The 16319-nt window shown below is 44.0% G+C and overlaps 1 protein-coding gene across 1 annotated transcript; it reads right to left on the bottom strand.

Moving 5' to 3' along the window:
- Positions 1–1670: 1670 nt before the first annotated feature.
- LOC119377851 (cAMP-responsive element-binding protein-like 2) lies at positions 1671–14397 on the bottom strand. The gene is made up of 3 exons (XM_037647149.2): positions 14256–14397; positions 10746–11018; positions 1671–3572 (listed from the first exon to the last, which is right to left on the bottom strand). Exons 1-3 carry the CDS (start codon positions 14298–14300, stop codon positions 3462–3464), a joined length of 429 nt encoding a protein of 142 aa, XP_037503077.1. The 5' UTR covers positions 14301–14397; the 3' UTR covers positions 1671–3461.
- Positions 14398–16319: the final 1922 nt, after the last annotated feature.

Raw genomic sequence — 16319 nt, 5'->3', positions numbered from 1 at the left:
TTGGCATTGTCCTCCATCTTCACACTTGGCCAGAAATTAGCCAAAAAGCTTGCCAGTTTTGTAGATTGTTGTCGATTCGGTGCATTTTTTTTCTTTGACTGCAAAGCCCCCCCTTCCCTACACCCCCACTCCCCGCCCAATTTGCCTTCCGGCCCCCGCCTCAAAAGCTTGCCTACCCTTGGCATTGAGCAACCACAGAAGGAAGCAACTGAAACACCTAAGGGCCTTGCGCAAGATGCCAAGAATGAACTCATGTTCATTTCTTTATGCTGAGCTTATTAATGCAAAACACCTATTGCATCAACATGCAGTCCTATCAATATGGCAGCCAAGTAAAGACTGCAAGATTTGTGTAAGGTTGCGCAACAATTAGATTAACACAACCGGGGAAGCGAGCTTTCTCACTTTTAAACAAGACCAAAACCAAAACTAGAGCACATTCAGCTTTAAACTAGAATACTAGAAACTTCGTTTACATGCAGCCTGTGCTGTTCCACAATTGTTCTTGTGACTTCGCTGAACTACATGCAGTTTTGCTGGTCTACCATTTTGCATAGTGTAAGCTACAGTACTATTACATAGCATTAGAATGGGTTCATCAAAAGTTTCTGAAATTGCAAAAACTTTCAATTGTGCATCATTTTGTGACATGGGCAGTTAAAATGGCACTCTTTTAATTACTTGAATCTTTACAACAAAATACAAACGACCACCCAGAGTTAAAGTGATCAGTTTGTACATCACAAAGGAACCACATCAGCAGCAAACTTTGTGTAAATCAGAAGCCAGTCTGCACATACACTCAAGGACAGAAGTTTGGGGACCCAATTGCAGCAACTTCCTCCTTTCTTTGTGCACATGCTCTCGAATGAGAAAGTCTTATATGAAGCTAAGTGTATGAGCACAGGATTAGATTTCGAACTGGTGGCTCATGCCTAGAAAATTCTTTTTGAACCATCCATGATTCCCAATCTTGTGTGTTGAATGGAGCTAACAAAGTTGGGAATCTATAGCATTAACAGGTCATACATTTGACAAACTGTAAAGTCATGAACTTAACCCATTAGCTGTCTTGATATTTTGAGAAATTTTCGCCCTAATATGTGTTTTTTTTAAGGAATATTGAATTTAATCTTTCTAATTAGCCAGCTTTTATTGTTTAAAAAATATTCAAGCACATGCCAAGTCAAATTAGCCTAATAATGTTTATTGTTAATTGCTCATGGGAGAAGGCGAGCTACCTGCTGGCAGTCAACAATTAAAAAACAAAAGCAGCACTGTTTGAAAATTTTCAGCATTCGAACAATGCTTTCAACGTTCCATGAATTTTAATCATTCTGAAAATGATGAAAAGCTGCTCTGCAATGACGGACCAACAACAACATGCCAGGTCCTTTGAACACCATTTTTGAAACACAAGTTGCCCCAGAGAAGTGAAGCAGCGACTGAAAGGAAAATAAATTGCCACATTAGTGCTGGCATCTGAAGGGACATACGAACTAGCCCGCGAATGAGTGTGTCTTGTGTAAAACACTCATTGGGAGATAACATCTCAAGTAGACGCGCTACACTCGTCCAAAACGGTTTGGCAACAGTTCGGCACGGACGAGCTGTGTTCGTCCAGAAAAGTGATGGGTTCAAGAGAGTTGAAAATAAGACATGAAGACAAGTGGTATTCCATTCAGGTTTTAATCCAACGTAATAAATCTTTCCATTCACGCAACAGCAGCAACAGGTGCCAAATAACAACATTGCACTGGAAGTGTTACGTAATTTTATGTGCCACTTGTACGACACATTTGTCTTTGGTTTACAAAACCTCATGATAAAGTCTCTTGGCAATCGTCCAGCCCAGAAAATAAAGAGCAGCAAAGCATAATCTGCGACACTGCTGGCACAAAGCAAACTGTGACTTGTACGAAAACAATTACGCACACCACCGTCAAGAACGTTGACAGGCTATGTGGTAAAGTCAAGCCACCAGCGAAACAAAGAAAAAGAAAAGCAAGCAGTGCCTGTCTCGTGGTACTGCTCGATTAACTCCATAAATCTGCCGGCGTAACTACAAGACTCCACGAACAAATTGCATCAAAATAACAACCTACTAAACACATCACCAGTAACAAATCACAGCTCCTCTTTAGAGAGCTGTGGCCAATGAATTAACGAAGAAAGCAACACATGCGTCAACAAAACATAACAATGCAACGCTAAAAATCTTGAATACTACAAACAAGTTTCAATGCAACACTACAAGTGCAGAACTAACACGATTCTTGCAAAAACGTGACGTATGAAAACAACTGTGTTTTGTGAGAATAACAAGAGGTGTCATGCGCTGCACAACATGTGATCACATTCGCTGTTCATATACACCGGTTCTCAAGGCATGGTACTATCACACATCGCTGTGCATGTGACTTCAACATGACAACAGTTTTACATTATCACATGAGACACATTCATGCCCGGTTCCAAATTGTTCCAAGGAGACAACAGAATGCCGTAATGAACTAAAAAATGTATAAAATGTATAACAAAAGTAAATGTGATTCCTTGACTATGAGTAACTAGTCTTCTCTTAAGTTAAAAAAAATACTGCTGTGCAAGCCCACTTTTGTTGTTACAAAATATGTGCTGCCAAGCCGTAATGAAGCGCAAAGCAGAAAAAAAAAGCAGTGCGGAGCATGACTTTGCATTAAGGAATTAGGCACAAAAGACATCGTGACTTTTCTTTTTTTTCCAACTCGGCAACACAAATAAGTAAGCTTCAAAATCTGCAACAATCACATTAAAATAGTTGCATCCGTGTTTTTCAAGTATTCCAGACAGCTATACGTGAACCATCAACGATACTTTTCAGATGTTCGTGGAACTGCGAACCTGAGAGGCACAATGCAACGCAGCCAGAACCCTGCGACAGTGAAGTTTCCAGCGACTCCGTTTTTTTCGATGAATACTTGCAGTTATCATAACTTCACAGGTCATCTTCATAATTTCACACCATGAGGCCTTCGTGTCGCATCACCACACACTAGACAAGAATTCTAATAAACCCACGTTGCGTTTTTGGAACTGGGCAAATCGGGGCACAAAATGCTTAACAAAAAAGGGAGAGAAACGAAAAAACGCGCGACATAAACATTTTTGTTGGGTTGGTATACTATTGTGCTAGAGCCTGCGAAGGAAAGAACAACTTGATAAAACAAGGAATGGTGCTGCCATACCGGCAGCGCAATGATGTGTATAATGCTTGGCTTTTTTCCTTCTTTTCTACGCGTCCATTTGCACTGATCGGTATGAGACTCCAGGCGAATAGATTCAATGCCAGTAAGACGCGCCAGGGGACAGTAATGAACCGCAACTCACCTCTGCCCCGACACACACACCCTGTGCTGCTGCAATTCGCTCAAATAAACCAACACTGTCACACCAGCCTGTCGCCACAAGGCTTTGCTGCATCACTCTTGTTGAGGGATTTGCTGCTCGCGCTCTTCTTGCTCCTTCTCTAGGATTTCGAGCACAGCCTCAGGAATGTTGCCCTGGTCCATCTCCTTGAAGTACTGTCGGTACTGAAACGAGCATTGAAAAGGCAGACAGACAGACAGACAACGAACTTTATTGGATCCTGAGGAGTTACGACCCCCTAACGGGAGGCCGTTGTTGTTCCTCACAAGCAAAAAATTGGAAGACATTAAATGTGCATACTGTGTATGTGCAACTAGTCTAAACCAAAGAAAAGCACTGACACAGAAATTTTGCAACTCGTATTTTCTGTTGCAGTAAGTCGCTAATGACCCAATTATCACAGATGGAAGCCTTGTTTGCTTGAGCACACTATGGTTAATGATTTGGAGAAGTTTTCATAGTGCCCAGATGAAGTATTGGTTTCAGGGAGCACAGAGAGAGCTCGGACCAAGTTTTGTAAACACAGCTGGCCACATTGCCACACAAAACATGTGCGGCTTCTGCATGCACATGAGTGCTACAATGACAACAGTGGCAGACAGCGTACACATGGAGCATGGCAGCTAACACAAACTCATGAGATTGTTGTTGCTTGTTTACATCAAAGCCAAGTTTCTGTAAATGCCGTGAGGTTTAGTGCTCAGATGTGTGTATACACTTTAAAATTGACTTTAAATGTGTTATATGATGTGCAGTAGAAACTCGTTAATTCGGATTTCACGGGACCGAAAGCAATGTCCGAATTAACCGAATGCCAAATTATTGAAAGTATCAAGAAAACCATAAACAAATGTCTGTTAAATCAACATACTTTCATTTTCTTGATGAATACGTAAATCCTGTACTTCTTTTGCATAAGAGCAGTGAAAAACCCGCAACTTTCGTCATCCTGCGACTTCACTTTCAATGAGACCATGGTGCCAGACTGCCATGTTTAATTAGCCTGAAACGTGCTCTGCAGACCTCCCTTATTACGTACCGCCACAACCACCACGCATACATGACGACAGTTCTTTTGCAGGTAAAGTGGCCAGCAACTGATTGTTTGTTCATCACGATGTAGCAAAATGTTTTATGTCAGCATACCGGCCGCGGCTTAACGCTCTTCATTTTCAACAGCTTCTGCCATGTTTGAGTTTTGTGACATTGCGTGCACATTTCATCAAGTTAAAACATAGCTGCACAGTGCCGGATGGACAAAAGCGTCGTCACTAAATGATGAAGATAGCGATGCAGAAAGCACTGCATCGTTCCGACTGTCTGCGAACGCCATTTTCACTCTTTTTCATCGATTTTCACTCGGCGAGCTCCGGGGATTGTCCAAATTAACCGTGCTGCAGCCAAATATGACCGAATTAACGAGAGTTCGATGACATTAAACAACGCACATGGTGGCCGGTACCAGGGAACACGTCTGAATCATCCTAACTAACGAGGGTCAAATTGACCAGCTTTTACTGTATTTGCCGTCATTATTTCATAGCTGATGTACGCGTGTTCACATAAATCTGTCTCACAAGTTATTTCGCATTCAAACTTTTGTTATAACCTTCATGAAAACCAAAAGATAATGAAGTCAAGGAACATATAGCGGACGTTAATTGTACTGTTTTAAGTGTATAGTACTAATTATGATACAGATGTGAAGAAAGTAAAGTGGACAAAAAGACAACTTGCCGCCGGCAGGGACCGAACCTGCAACCTTCGGGTAACGTGCCCGATGCTCTACCAATAAAGCTACTGCGGTGCTCGTTCCCTCGTTCACTTTATCGGATATTTGTGTGCATGCAAACCAGGGCGTGTTAGTCAGCGCCGCTCGCAGGCATGATGGCGAGTGTGGGACACTCTTTTTAACAGTGAAGCTGTTCTTAGTCGAGGCTTTCATGTGCGGGGTTGTGGTAGCGGTGATCACGTGGCCTTGCAGTGCGGCGAGAGTGAGGCTCGGTAGGAAGATGAGGGCTGCGTGTGCTGAGAGAGGTGAGGGCAAGGGCGGAGGATGTCAAGGGGTGAGCCTACAAGAAACGCGCCAAGATGGGGTGACAGTGCAGCGCAGTGTAGTGTAAAATAGCGTGTCAGTGTCAGTGTTCAGAAGTCTGTGCTTTCAAGATGGCGAACATTTCACATTCTCCTGATTAAGAAGCAGCCCGACGTGAGCATCAGCGAGAGCTGACGCGAGAACTGCCATGTCATCGCCGAGCCAACCGCGATGTTCGTGCAAGAGCAGCCGAAGCTGAGCGCCAACGAACGAAAGACTTGACAAATATAGAAGTACGACATAGCCTGATGAAGGACGGGTGTAAGCTTCGCTGTTTCGACAGTGTTCGTGAAGTGGAGCTGGCTGAATTTTTTTTTTTTTGAGGGCTAAACATTGAATGAAAAATAGATCACACTCAGATTATAATGCATAATGTTGAACCCAATGATTGAACTTGGCAAATTTCAAGTATACCCGTAATAGCAAAGAAGCGGTAAAATAGGCAAATGTACCGTAAAAACGCGCATATAGCTCGGACCCGCATATAGTCCGGGGTGTAATTCGGGGATAGCAAACGTGAGAAAAAAAGTTTTCACCCGAATATAGTCCGAGGAAAATGGAAAAAATGCATTTATTGACATTTCATTCATCGTCGTCGTCGGACGCACTCTCTTCCGAAGCTCCCTTGTCGGAAATGTTCTCCCACAGCACATCATCCTCAGTGCCATCAAGCGCGTTGGAGATGGAGCACTTTTTGAAGGCGCGGCAAACGAGCGCCTCTGGAATGCAGGCCCAAGCCTCGACTATCCACGAGCAGAGCATCGCTGGCGAGGCCCGTTTCAGCCGTCCGGCAGGGGTCACTTCTGGTTCTCCGGACCTCATCCACTCCACGTACAGGCGCTTGACATGGTCCTTAAATGGCTTATTAAGGCACACATCAAGCGGCTGCAGCTGTGATGTCATCCCTCCCGGGATGACGACGAGCTCGGTGCGGGAGTCGCGCAGCAGTCGCTTTACGGAGTCGGCCAGGTGACACCGAAACGCGTCGAGCACAAGCATCGAAGGGAGCCCCAGCAGTGCTCCGGGCCGTCGACACCACACGGACTTTATCCAGTCAAGGACTAACGATTCGTCCATCCACCCCTTGTCCTGGCAGCGGACGACGACATTTTTCGGGAACTTCTCCCCCTTCGGCAGCGTCTTTCGTTTGAACACCACGTAGGGTGGCAGCTTGCGACCGTCAGCCGTGCAGGATAACATTACAGTCACCCGCGTTTTTTCGTTTCCAGTCGACAGCACGATAACTTGCCTGGAGCCTTTTTGATGCACCGTCAGCGCCGAGGGCATATCCAGGTAGACCGGCGTCTGATCCGCGTTGCCGATCTGGCCCAGCTGAAAGGGGACTGCCTTTCGCAACGCAATTATGTACCTTTGAAAAGCCACGAGGTGCTCTTCGTAGCTCTCTGGTAGCTTCTGGGAGATCGACGTACGCCGACGTAGGGAGAACCCAGCGCGGCGCATGAAGCGAGACACCCAATGCTTGCTCGCTTTGAAATCCTCCGGCTGAATGCCTTTGTCTCGAGCGATCTCCCTTGCCTTCGCTTGTAGCAGCTCGATGTTGACAGCGAGATGTGCAGCTCGCTGCTCCCGCACAAAGTCTGTGAGTTCTCGTTCCACGTCAGGAAATGCTCCATTTTTTGGTCCGCGGAAACTTTTTCGCTGGCCGCTGCATGCAAAGAGGGCTTCCTTCTGCTTCCGCCAACCGCGAATGCTCCGCTCGTGGACTCCGTACTGCCGCTCCGCGGCACAGTTGCCGATGGTTTCGGCAGCAGCGATAACTTTTCTTTTAAAAGCAGCAGAGTACTGCCTGCGCGGTCCTGACATGGCGTAAAATCACAGGAGCAAAATCGAGGCCGTCGTTATGGGCACCAAGTTGAAGCAAAGGCCACTGACCAACTGACCAGTTAAGACTAACGCCGCTAACACTACCTAGCGCAGAAGCGCGCAGACAGCTGATGATGATGATAGCACCGCGCTATGCCGAAACCGAAACTGAATTTGGGCCGAAAATTCTTGGGACCCGCATATAGTACGGGGCCGAAATTTCGCACCCTAAAATCTAGAAAAAAACCCCGGGCTATACGCGGGTTTTTACGGTAGTTGGAAATCCACGACACCACACCAATACAGTTGCCTCACCAACTTCCAGTAAAAATTCAATGAATGGAAGTATGGCCTTGTTTTCCTCTCCTACAAGCAATTTATTAGCCCAAAATTAATGAAGGCAGTGTTCAGAAAGACTAGTTTATGATCCTAAATTTAGTGTTTCTCCATACTAAAAGTGTGCAAATATTCTAATATTTTTTTATATTGAATCAAAGCGTTTTTACTTGTAAATACAGATATTTCTCATATAGTTTATTAATAATTCACAGAATCAAATGCACCAAGCTGGTGCAAAAGTATGATACATTTAACCCCCAGAGGCATACTATAGCCATAAAACATGAGAGCTCACGTAGTACAGCAGCACATTAGGAGCCAAACTTTAGTGACTAGAGAATGATCTTTCACACTAACAAATTTCGCACACACTGTGAATTTGCTTGTTTGTTCCTGACATTCCGTTTGAATTTCGATGCTACACGATTTCTAGGCTGTGAGCATCATATTATATTACTTTCAAAAATTTATGTTTAACCCTTGCCCTATCGTGAAAAAAGGAGGAAATTGTACCAAATTTACTGGAGATATATTTTTAGCTCAATATGTAGAGCTTTCTTTTTTCTGAATAAAATGTTACCATTATTTCAATTCAGTGGGGTTCCTTTATTTCACTAATTGTGTAAGGAACCCCGAAGATGGCTTCACCGCATAGCAATACAATGAAAGCCGAGAGAACATGGACAAGTGTGGCCATCTAGTGTGAAGAAACACAACTACGACGAGTATAGTTGTCATTGGTTCCATGTGGGGCCAATTTTTGTTGACGACGAGTACAGTCGTCATCAGACATTTTGGTACAAAATCTCATGACTGTACTTGTCAACGGGAGGGAAAGGGTTAAAACTTAATACTGAAGAACTATTAGACAGTATTCACTACTGGCACTATTCTGTTTATATTCAATTCAGTTTGAAAGATCATCATTGACACACTGCTTCCCAACAATGTCCTTGTATACAGACGAACCTTGCTATTAAAAAGTAGCATCGGGACCATAAATTAGTTTGTTATATGTAGGGGTGTGCGAATATTCAAAATTTCGAATATTTTTCGAATAGTGTTTGCTATTCGATTCGATTCGCACTGAAATTTTACTATTCGAACTTCCCAAAGACAAATGCGGTCAACGTACGATTGAAAGTGACCCCTTCAGATTTTCAATATGCTTCACCTCATTACACTCTCGTATTGCGGCAAAGCTGCCTTTCAAACTCCGTTACGGTCGAACCTAGCCAAGAGACAAAATCCGATTGGAAGTGGTCCCTAGATTTTCAATATGCTTCACCTCACCACACCCCCGTATTGCGGCAAAGCCGCCTTTCAAGCTCCGCTACGGTCGAACTTAGGCAAAAGACAGTCAACGTCAGATTGAAAGTGGTCCCTAGATTTTCAATATGCTTCACCTCATCACAACCCCGTATTGCGGCAAAGCTGCCTTTCAAGCTCCGCTATGGTCGCAAATGTATTAACTCAAGAAAACGCTGGTTCCAATATGGAGATAAAACATGTGGCAGAGCTGGGGGCTCAATTAATGCTGTATTGGACCTGGAATTTGGGCAGGAAGTCCGAAAAATCGGACGCCGAAGCTTTTTAGCATCCAAAATTTGAGATGTTCTTATATATCGACGTCTACAAGGCAGATTTGGAACTCCGGACTTGAAGGGAGCACACCCTTCTCTGCCACATCAGTTTGGGCTTCCACAGAAGTTGAAAGAGGAGAGGCTGAGGAAATGGCATCTCTGCCTATCACGTGTAAAGTGTTGTCGGCAACACTTTGGTTGCACCAAATCATGTACATAAATACAATACGGCCTCTACATTGCCTCATTCTTGATAAGAAAGAGAACTATGAAATATGACCCCACCAGCGCTTCATCAACCTAGCGAAAAGAAACACTTTCATGTTGCTATCTCACAAGAACATACTTAGGGATTCTCTGCAACTTTTTCTGTAATTTCACTTCGAATTATTCGAAAAATGTTTGAGAAATACTATTAGAAAATTATTCAAAAATTATTCGATTCGATTCGCACCCAAAATTTTGCTATTCGCACAGCTCTAGTTATATGTGATATCCATTCTAACAATAGCGATAAAAATCGGCTCTGACAAATTGGATACCTGGGCTTCAAGCCCACTATTAACAAAGTGATCCTTACCTGTATCCTTATGGCATTTCAAACTTCAATTTAAATGGCGAAATCAATTAAGTGCACTTTTTTTTTTGTGCTGGATGATCAAAATTTACGGACTTTTTTCAAACAATTAAAAAGAATGTGCTTGTGAATGGTCTTTCGATAGTTATAGTGCTTTTTATGCTACCTTTCGCATTTTGAGCCTCATGCGAGCCAAATGTTTCTTTGCAACAGGAGATATTGCAGTGGCTCTCCTTTTTTTCGGTTTCATTATACAGGGTGTTTCAGTTAACTTGCACCAAGTATATTTTTATAGTTTCGCGCACTCTAAAGAAAAGCTGAAAATAAAAATTAAACAGGGCAGCTATCTTAGCACAGACGAAATTATTTGATGTTGCTGAACAAATGTTACAACTTTCCCATTCAATATTTTTCGTTAGAGTTACTATATTAAAGGTTAATCAAGCAATCTTTGTTAATCACCACGCTTATTGGATTGGCGCTTATCTCAGCATGGATGAAATATTCCGACGTTTCAGAACAAGTGCCGCAACTTTTGTATTAAAGATTTTTCGCTAGAGTTACTAACTAAAAAGTTAATTAGGCAATCTTTGTTCATTACCCAGCTTGGCGGATAGGAAAAATATCGTGACGTGCTACATACAGGTCAGAAAAATACTGGGCCAATTTGACACACGAAGCACATATGTTTGCTTCTTTAAAATTAGGTGCAAGTTAGCTGAGGCACCCTGTATAAAGAGTCTAAATGTCATCAAAAGCAAGCTTGACCAACCAAAATTCCTATTTAGTTCACTATAACAGATAATTCGCCATATCAGTGTTTGTTATACTGAGCTTCAACTGCATCTGATCATTCCAAGGGGCAATTATTTGTTGTGGCAAGCCAGAATGGGTGTTACCCGGAGTGGCCTCCACTCACCATGTCGAGCTCGTGGCGCAGCACCAGCACGGCCTTCTCTCGATCGGCCACCAATTCCTCAAGGTACTGGTAGCGCAGCTTCTTGCGTGCCCGGCACTCGCGCGCACTCTGTCGGCTGCGCTCCAGCTTGGCTCGCATATCACACCGCTTGCTTCCACTGCCACTGCCGCCGCTGCTGCTGCGCCCTCCTCCGCCTGACGCCGAAGTGCCAACAGAGCTGCCCGAACTGCGCCGACCCCGTCTTCCGCCGCGGCCCTCCTCCTCTGCACTCTCCTGCATGTGACAAACACAAACAATTAATGATGTCAATGTGGATGTGCTTTGAAGACATGGACAGAGATGGGCCGGGACACACACAGCGCAGCTTTCAACTTGTTTATCCGAAAAACAAGGGGAGCATCAGATAGATATGCTGAAGCACATGACACAAGGCCTGTGCTTTACAAATTACTGGGCACTCAAAAACTATCTCTTTCTCAGCTAATGTCAAGGAAGCCATACTTGATGTTATCTGTGAAGTGTGCTGGCAAACAATTAATGAGAAGGTTTGTACTACATTGCACAAGACATCAACACAGACAAGCGCTTGTCTGTGGCCCCTCGCTTAGTCCATCTAGTTTTTTTTCATGCTGTCAATGTCTTGTACAGACAAACAATACTTAGTTGTTGGGGTTGTACATCCCAAAACCACGATATGGTTATGAGAGACGCCATAGAGGGCTCTGGAAATTTTGACCACATGCGGTTCTGCAACGTGCATCTAGATCGAAGTACACGAGCCCCTAGCATTTATTTCACCTCCATCAAAATGTCACTGCCACGGCTGGGATTCGATCCTGAAACCTTCGGTTGTACAGACAAGCAAATTGCACTGAAGGGACCCCGATGTTTAATACTACAAAGCGAAAAATGTTTGCAGTAACATTCATGTATTCAAGTATGACAACATGCATCAGGGATGAAAAGCGAGTAATGTAGTATGTAACTAACTTGATTATAATGAAAGTATATTCACCCGACATGAAAATACTTTCCATTATATTATCTTATGTTTGTAATAAGCGTACATCTTTTTCACACTCATGTTGGCAAGAATCATTACGTATTTAATTTTTTATGTCCAGAAATTCGTTATAACGAGGATTTACTATAGACGACCTTCAGTTAAGATGAACAGGATGAAGCTAGAGCAGTCCACTTCATGCAACACATTAAACAGATCACTGTAGGGGTGATTAGGAAGTTCTGACATGTGCTGTGGTATGGCTAGGGCATCATGCACATAAGTTATGTATGTAAAGAAAATAAAGTGTTTCAACACAAACATATCTGCGAGAAGGTGATTCATACAGTTGCTTTCTTACTAGTCCCTGCTTTCTACAGTTCGTATAGCCTTATGAAATTTGTTGAAAAATCTCAGCAAGGCACACACAGAGAAAATGCAAGTTTCCAGGTTATATGGGCTTCAAGTCAGTAGCTTCTGATGTATTTCCAGTAAGGATCATTGCAGTTATTCTAGCTGCAAAAGTGCACACTTTATCTCACCACTGAGAGTCTGATAAGCCAATTAGTTCCCTGGGTCGCGAAGAGATTAAGCAGCTCACAAAATATGCGCTACATTTATAAAGCCAGAAATTTACTCGAAGCACATCGGATATTGTGACAAGCAACTGGGAACGTTGACAATGAAGGTTTTTACAGGGGATAAACAATAGGCGTCCGTTGAAAAAAACTGCGTTTGACAAACAGGCAAATACGCAGCAGATTTTTGACATGTGAACGTGTTCCGATCACCACGAGATCGATCGGTAGTCGCCTATCGCAACGTGACGACGAAGCAGCTAGAATAAGCCGGAGTTGGACCTTCGACAGCACTAGCCGATCTGCCCACTGAACTGGCTACGGCAGCGGAGCCTACGCAGCGCCACGCGCAGTATGACCGTATGACGCAGATGCGAGACGGCGCGTCATCGTTTACTTCGGATTATAAAGTCACCGGTTGTAGTACACAACCGGCTGGCGTACACCCCACAAAGGCCAGCGATCGAGCACAGTATACCAACAGAATTGCCGTCGGCGTCGAAGCTACGACCTCGCGCGGTGGTTTCGGCGACATGCGTCGCAGAACGAAACCGCAAAAACAAGCACAAGCGGCGTCTCGGGGATCGAGAAGTAAGGAACGCCGCGTCGCTGGGTGTATTGCGATACGCTATACATACGTGTTTCGGTTGTTTCAGTGTCGAACCTCTTTCGTTCGAGGACGTTGCCCTGTGAGCCGTCTGTTCGCCCTAAAGATAGCGGTAGTAGTACAACAACTGTGCTGATCACGACGTCAAAGGACAGCGGTGTGCGCCGCGCATGAACTTACGTGCAGCTGACCGTCACGGAGTGGTGGTAGAGAAGAGAGGGGAGAGAGGCAGTTGCCACTAGGGATAAATACGACTTCGACGACAGGCTCTTGTCACCAGGTGCCTAGTTGCTTCTCGTGACTCGACGGAAAACTAAGCTAAGCTAAGCTAAGCTCAGCTAAGACAGCTGCGCGATACGTGGAACTCTACCAGCGGTATTCTGAACAGCTGGGGGCAGCTGTGACGCTGTTGACGCTGTCTTTTGCAAAAGCAAAATAACGCCGCGGGCTCTATCTAACGTGTAAAGGTAAACGGAGACAGGGAATACAGCAACCACTTTCGATAGAAAGTGATGACGATAAGAACTTTGTTCGGGAGGGCTTGAGAAGAGTGCACGCGGTCTCTCAACACCACCACGACCTCCACACGCACTCTAGTACGTAGCACAGCACGGCGCAACCGGATCGACCGGATGCAGTAGTCCACAAAAAAGTACCTAGGCGCTAGGGAAACGTGGGAGTCGGATTCGACAGAGAAAAACAAGGCCTTTTGAATGGATTGCATAACAAGAATGTACGATTGACACCGACCAAATGCGTCCATATGCAACCCCTGTCGTGGTAAAATAAAATAGCCAACGTAAACGCGGGTGTATGTGGGCAATAATTTGGCGTAAAGCGAGATGGCCAAGAAAAAAAACGGATCTAGGGACGCGCGCGAAAGTTCACGATCCACGAGGGCACATGCATACACCTCACAGAGAACAGCATAACACGGGACAAACGAAAACCTGAAATGTGTAGCACGCACGGCTGATTTTTCAGACCAGAAAATATCGAGTGGTCATTCAAAATGGCAGCGCGAGCATGTCACGACACGCTTTGCAAGGAGATCCGCCATTCTACTATGACAACATGACAACGTCCTTTCACAGCTGCTGGAGATAAAAAAATGACCGCAAATTTCATCAATAGAGTGACTCGATAACGAAACGTGAATGAGCCGCAGTATTCAGTGCTTGGAAGCGCTCAGTTGTGCAAGGAAGACAGAAAAGAACTATTCGTGCGAACAACGTTGATGAACCGAAGGTGTACCATAACATACATAAAAAAAGATGTTTGTCGAAGTCACATTTAGAACAATCGAAGCTTGGGATGCTTACCTTTTTAACGTAGTGGAACTCGTATTCGTCCGTTTCCATCTGCATTATCCGAGTGACATATTTCGTAGCAACTGCATTTAAGCAGTCACATCTCTGCAGCCAACGTGTATCTGTTTACCTCGTCATATGTTTGGAAGTGTTTCAGCCGCTCAATGCACGAGGAAGTTTGGTACTCAACAATAACAAAACATTCAAGGTCGGTTTAATCAAACAGCTTTATACGGCATACAATTCGTCCGAACTTTTATGTTTTGCCAAATCATGGCTCAATAAAATGTATAACTCATTGCTTCTTGGCGTATCTGTGCGTAAGCTTGTGATCTCCGCCATCTTGGCACCTCTAAATTTGCGCGCGGATTTTGAACACACATTAGAGTTCCATAGAACGGTGTGACATTTTCAAGTGATTCTGCAGCTTTGTTAAGGCAAATCAGAAGTTTTAAGGCATAATTGCAGTATGAATTTTCTACGAGTCTGTCCGTGAATTAGCATTAAATACGGTTTGATTCGCGGACTATGTCTACACGGGGAAACTGAGAACGAGCGAGCATACTTTGAAAAAAAAAAAAAAAAAAAATCCCTTTGTTCCTCAGCGCCTAAATAAAAAATCCCGGTTCCACCCACACTAGACCATCCTATCTCTGTTTCAGAGCAATGTGTAATTGAAATTTGGTCAATTTATTCTCCCACAGAGGCGTGAGTAGAGGTCGCGGGACCTTCAGCTATTCAACTGGAAATCGCATCTCGAACCCCATCCTTTTCTCTCTGTTTTGAATATTTCGCACTCTTACTTTTCCTGTTCTCCTCTCTTTCTGGCCAGATTGATGTACGCACTCCCCTGCTTTCCTGAACCCATAGTGCACTGCAATGGAGAAGGGAAACATGTTCAGCCCATGTACAGGGGTGGTCAACAGTTCCCAGGAGGCCACGCTGCCATAGGATCTCTTGGGATAGCGCCGCTGGTAGGGTTGCCACCTGCCCGGTTTTAGACCGGCCCAGCCGGTTTTTTAGACAGTGGGCCGGTTGCTGCTCCGCACCTAAGACCGGCCATCATTGGCCGGCCTTTTGGACATCGTACCGCGATTATTATTATTATTATTATTATTATTATTATTATTATTATTATTATTATTATTATTATTATTATTATTATTATTATTATTATTATTATTATTATTATTATTATTATTATTATTTTGCATTTTATAAGCGTAAAATCAGCAACTTCGAAGATACTACATATTTTTCGTCAGTCACCAAAACTCTCACGCAATTTTCTACTAATTTCTATCTTGTGCCCATAAAAACGCGAAGTAATTCATCCCTCCAGTTATACCGATCACTCAACTATAGAGCGAAAAATGAACGTCAGTGGTTACGTGCTTGCATCATGAGCGTAAATTCTGCGCCTTCGAAGCAGCGAAAATTGCGCAGTGTCTGTTCCGAAAGACTGGAGATCTTAACCTGAGAACGTTGAGCTGACTCCTGGCCGTGAACGACACTTATCGGTAATAATTGCTGGGGAGCTTTGCCGTGGTGGTCTAATGGTTATGGCGCTCGACTGCGGACCCGAAGGTCGCGGGATCGAATCCCGGCCGCGGCGGCTGTGTTTTCGATGGAGGCGAAAATGTTTGAGGCCGTGTGCTTAGATTTAGGTGCGCGTTAAAGAACTCCAGGTGGTCGAAATTTCCGGAGCCCTCCACTACGGCGTCTCTCATAATCATATCGTGGTTTTGGGTCGTAAAACCCCAGGTAATATTATAATTGTTGGTGATTTACGTCCCAAATGGATGGCGTTTATTTATTTTTTTTTTTACCAAGAGAATAGCTGGTTACCTCTGTTTCCTTTCTTTTTTTTAGAACTATATTATGTTGACTTCTGAATAGGCAAACAATGTTACAATACGTGGATGGAGCTGGAGCGACTAAATTAAGGAAATTTCAGGCATAAAATGAAATTAACTCGCGCAGCACAGGGTTGGTGGACATAAGACAGGCTGATGATGATTATGACGATGATGACTTGTTGGCAGTCTTAAATGGGTCAATAACTTGCTTCATCTC

This window comes from Rhipicephalus sanguineus, unplaced genomic scaffold (genome assembly GCF_013339695.2).
Source record: "Rhipicephalus sanguineus isolate Rsan-2018 unplaced genomic scaffold, BIME_Rsan_1.4 Seq585, whole genome shotgun sequence".
In the NCBI taxonomy this organism is placed as follows: Eukaryota; Metazoa; Arthropoda; class Arachnida; order Ixodida; family Ixodidae; genus Rhipicephalus; species Rhipicephalus sanguineus.
The sequence above is the reverse complement of the archived record's forward strand: the minus strand, read 5'-3'. Positions and strand labels throughout refer to the sequence as shown.

Bases quoted from the DNA above. Each gene is read 5' to 3' on its own strand.
- LOC119377851 (XM_037647149.2), bottom strand. From the start codon at position 14,300: ATGCAGATGGAAACGGACGAATACGAGTTCCACTACGTTAAAAAG. The intron at 11,019-14,255 runs GTAAGCATCCCA...TGTCACATGCAG, and splicing joins AGTTCCACTACGTTAAAAAG to GAGAGTGCAGAGGAGGAGGG. The intron at 3,573-10,745 runs GTGAGTGGAGGC...TGCTCGTTTCAG, and splicing joins TGCGCCACGAGCTCGACATG to TACCGACAGTACTTCAAGGA.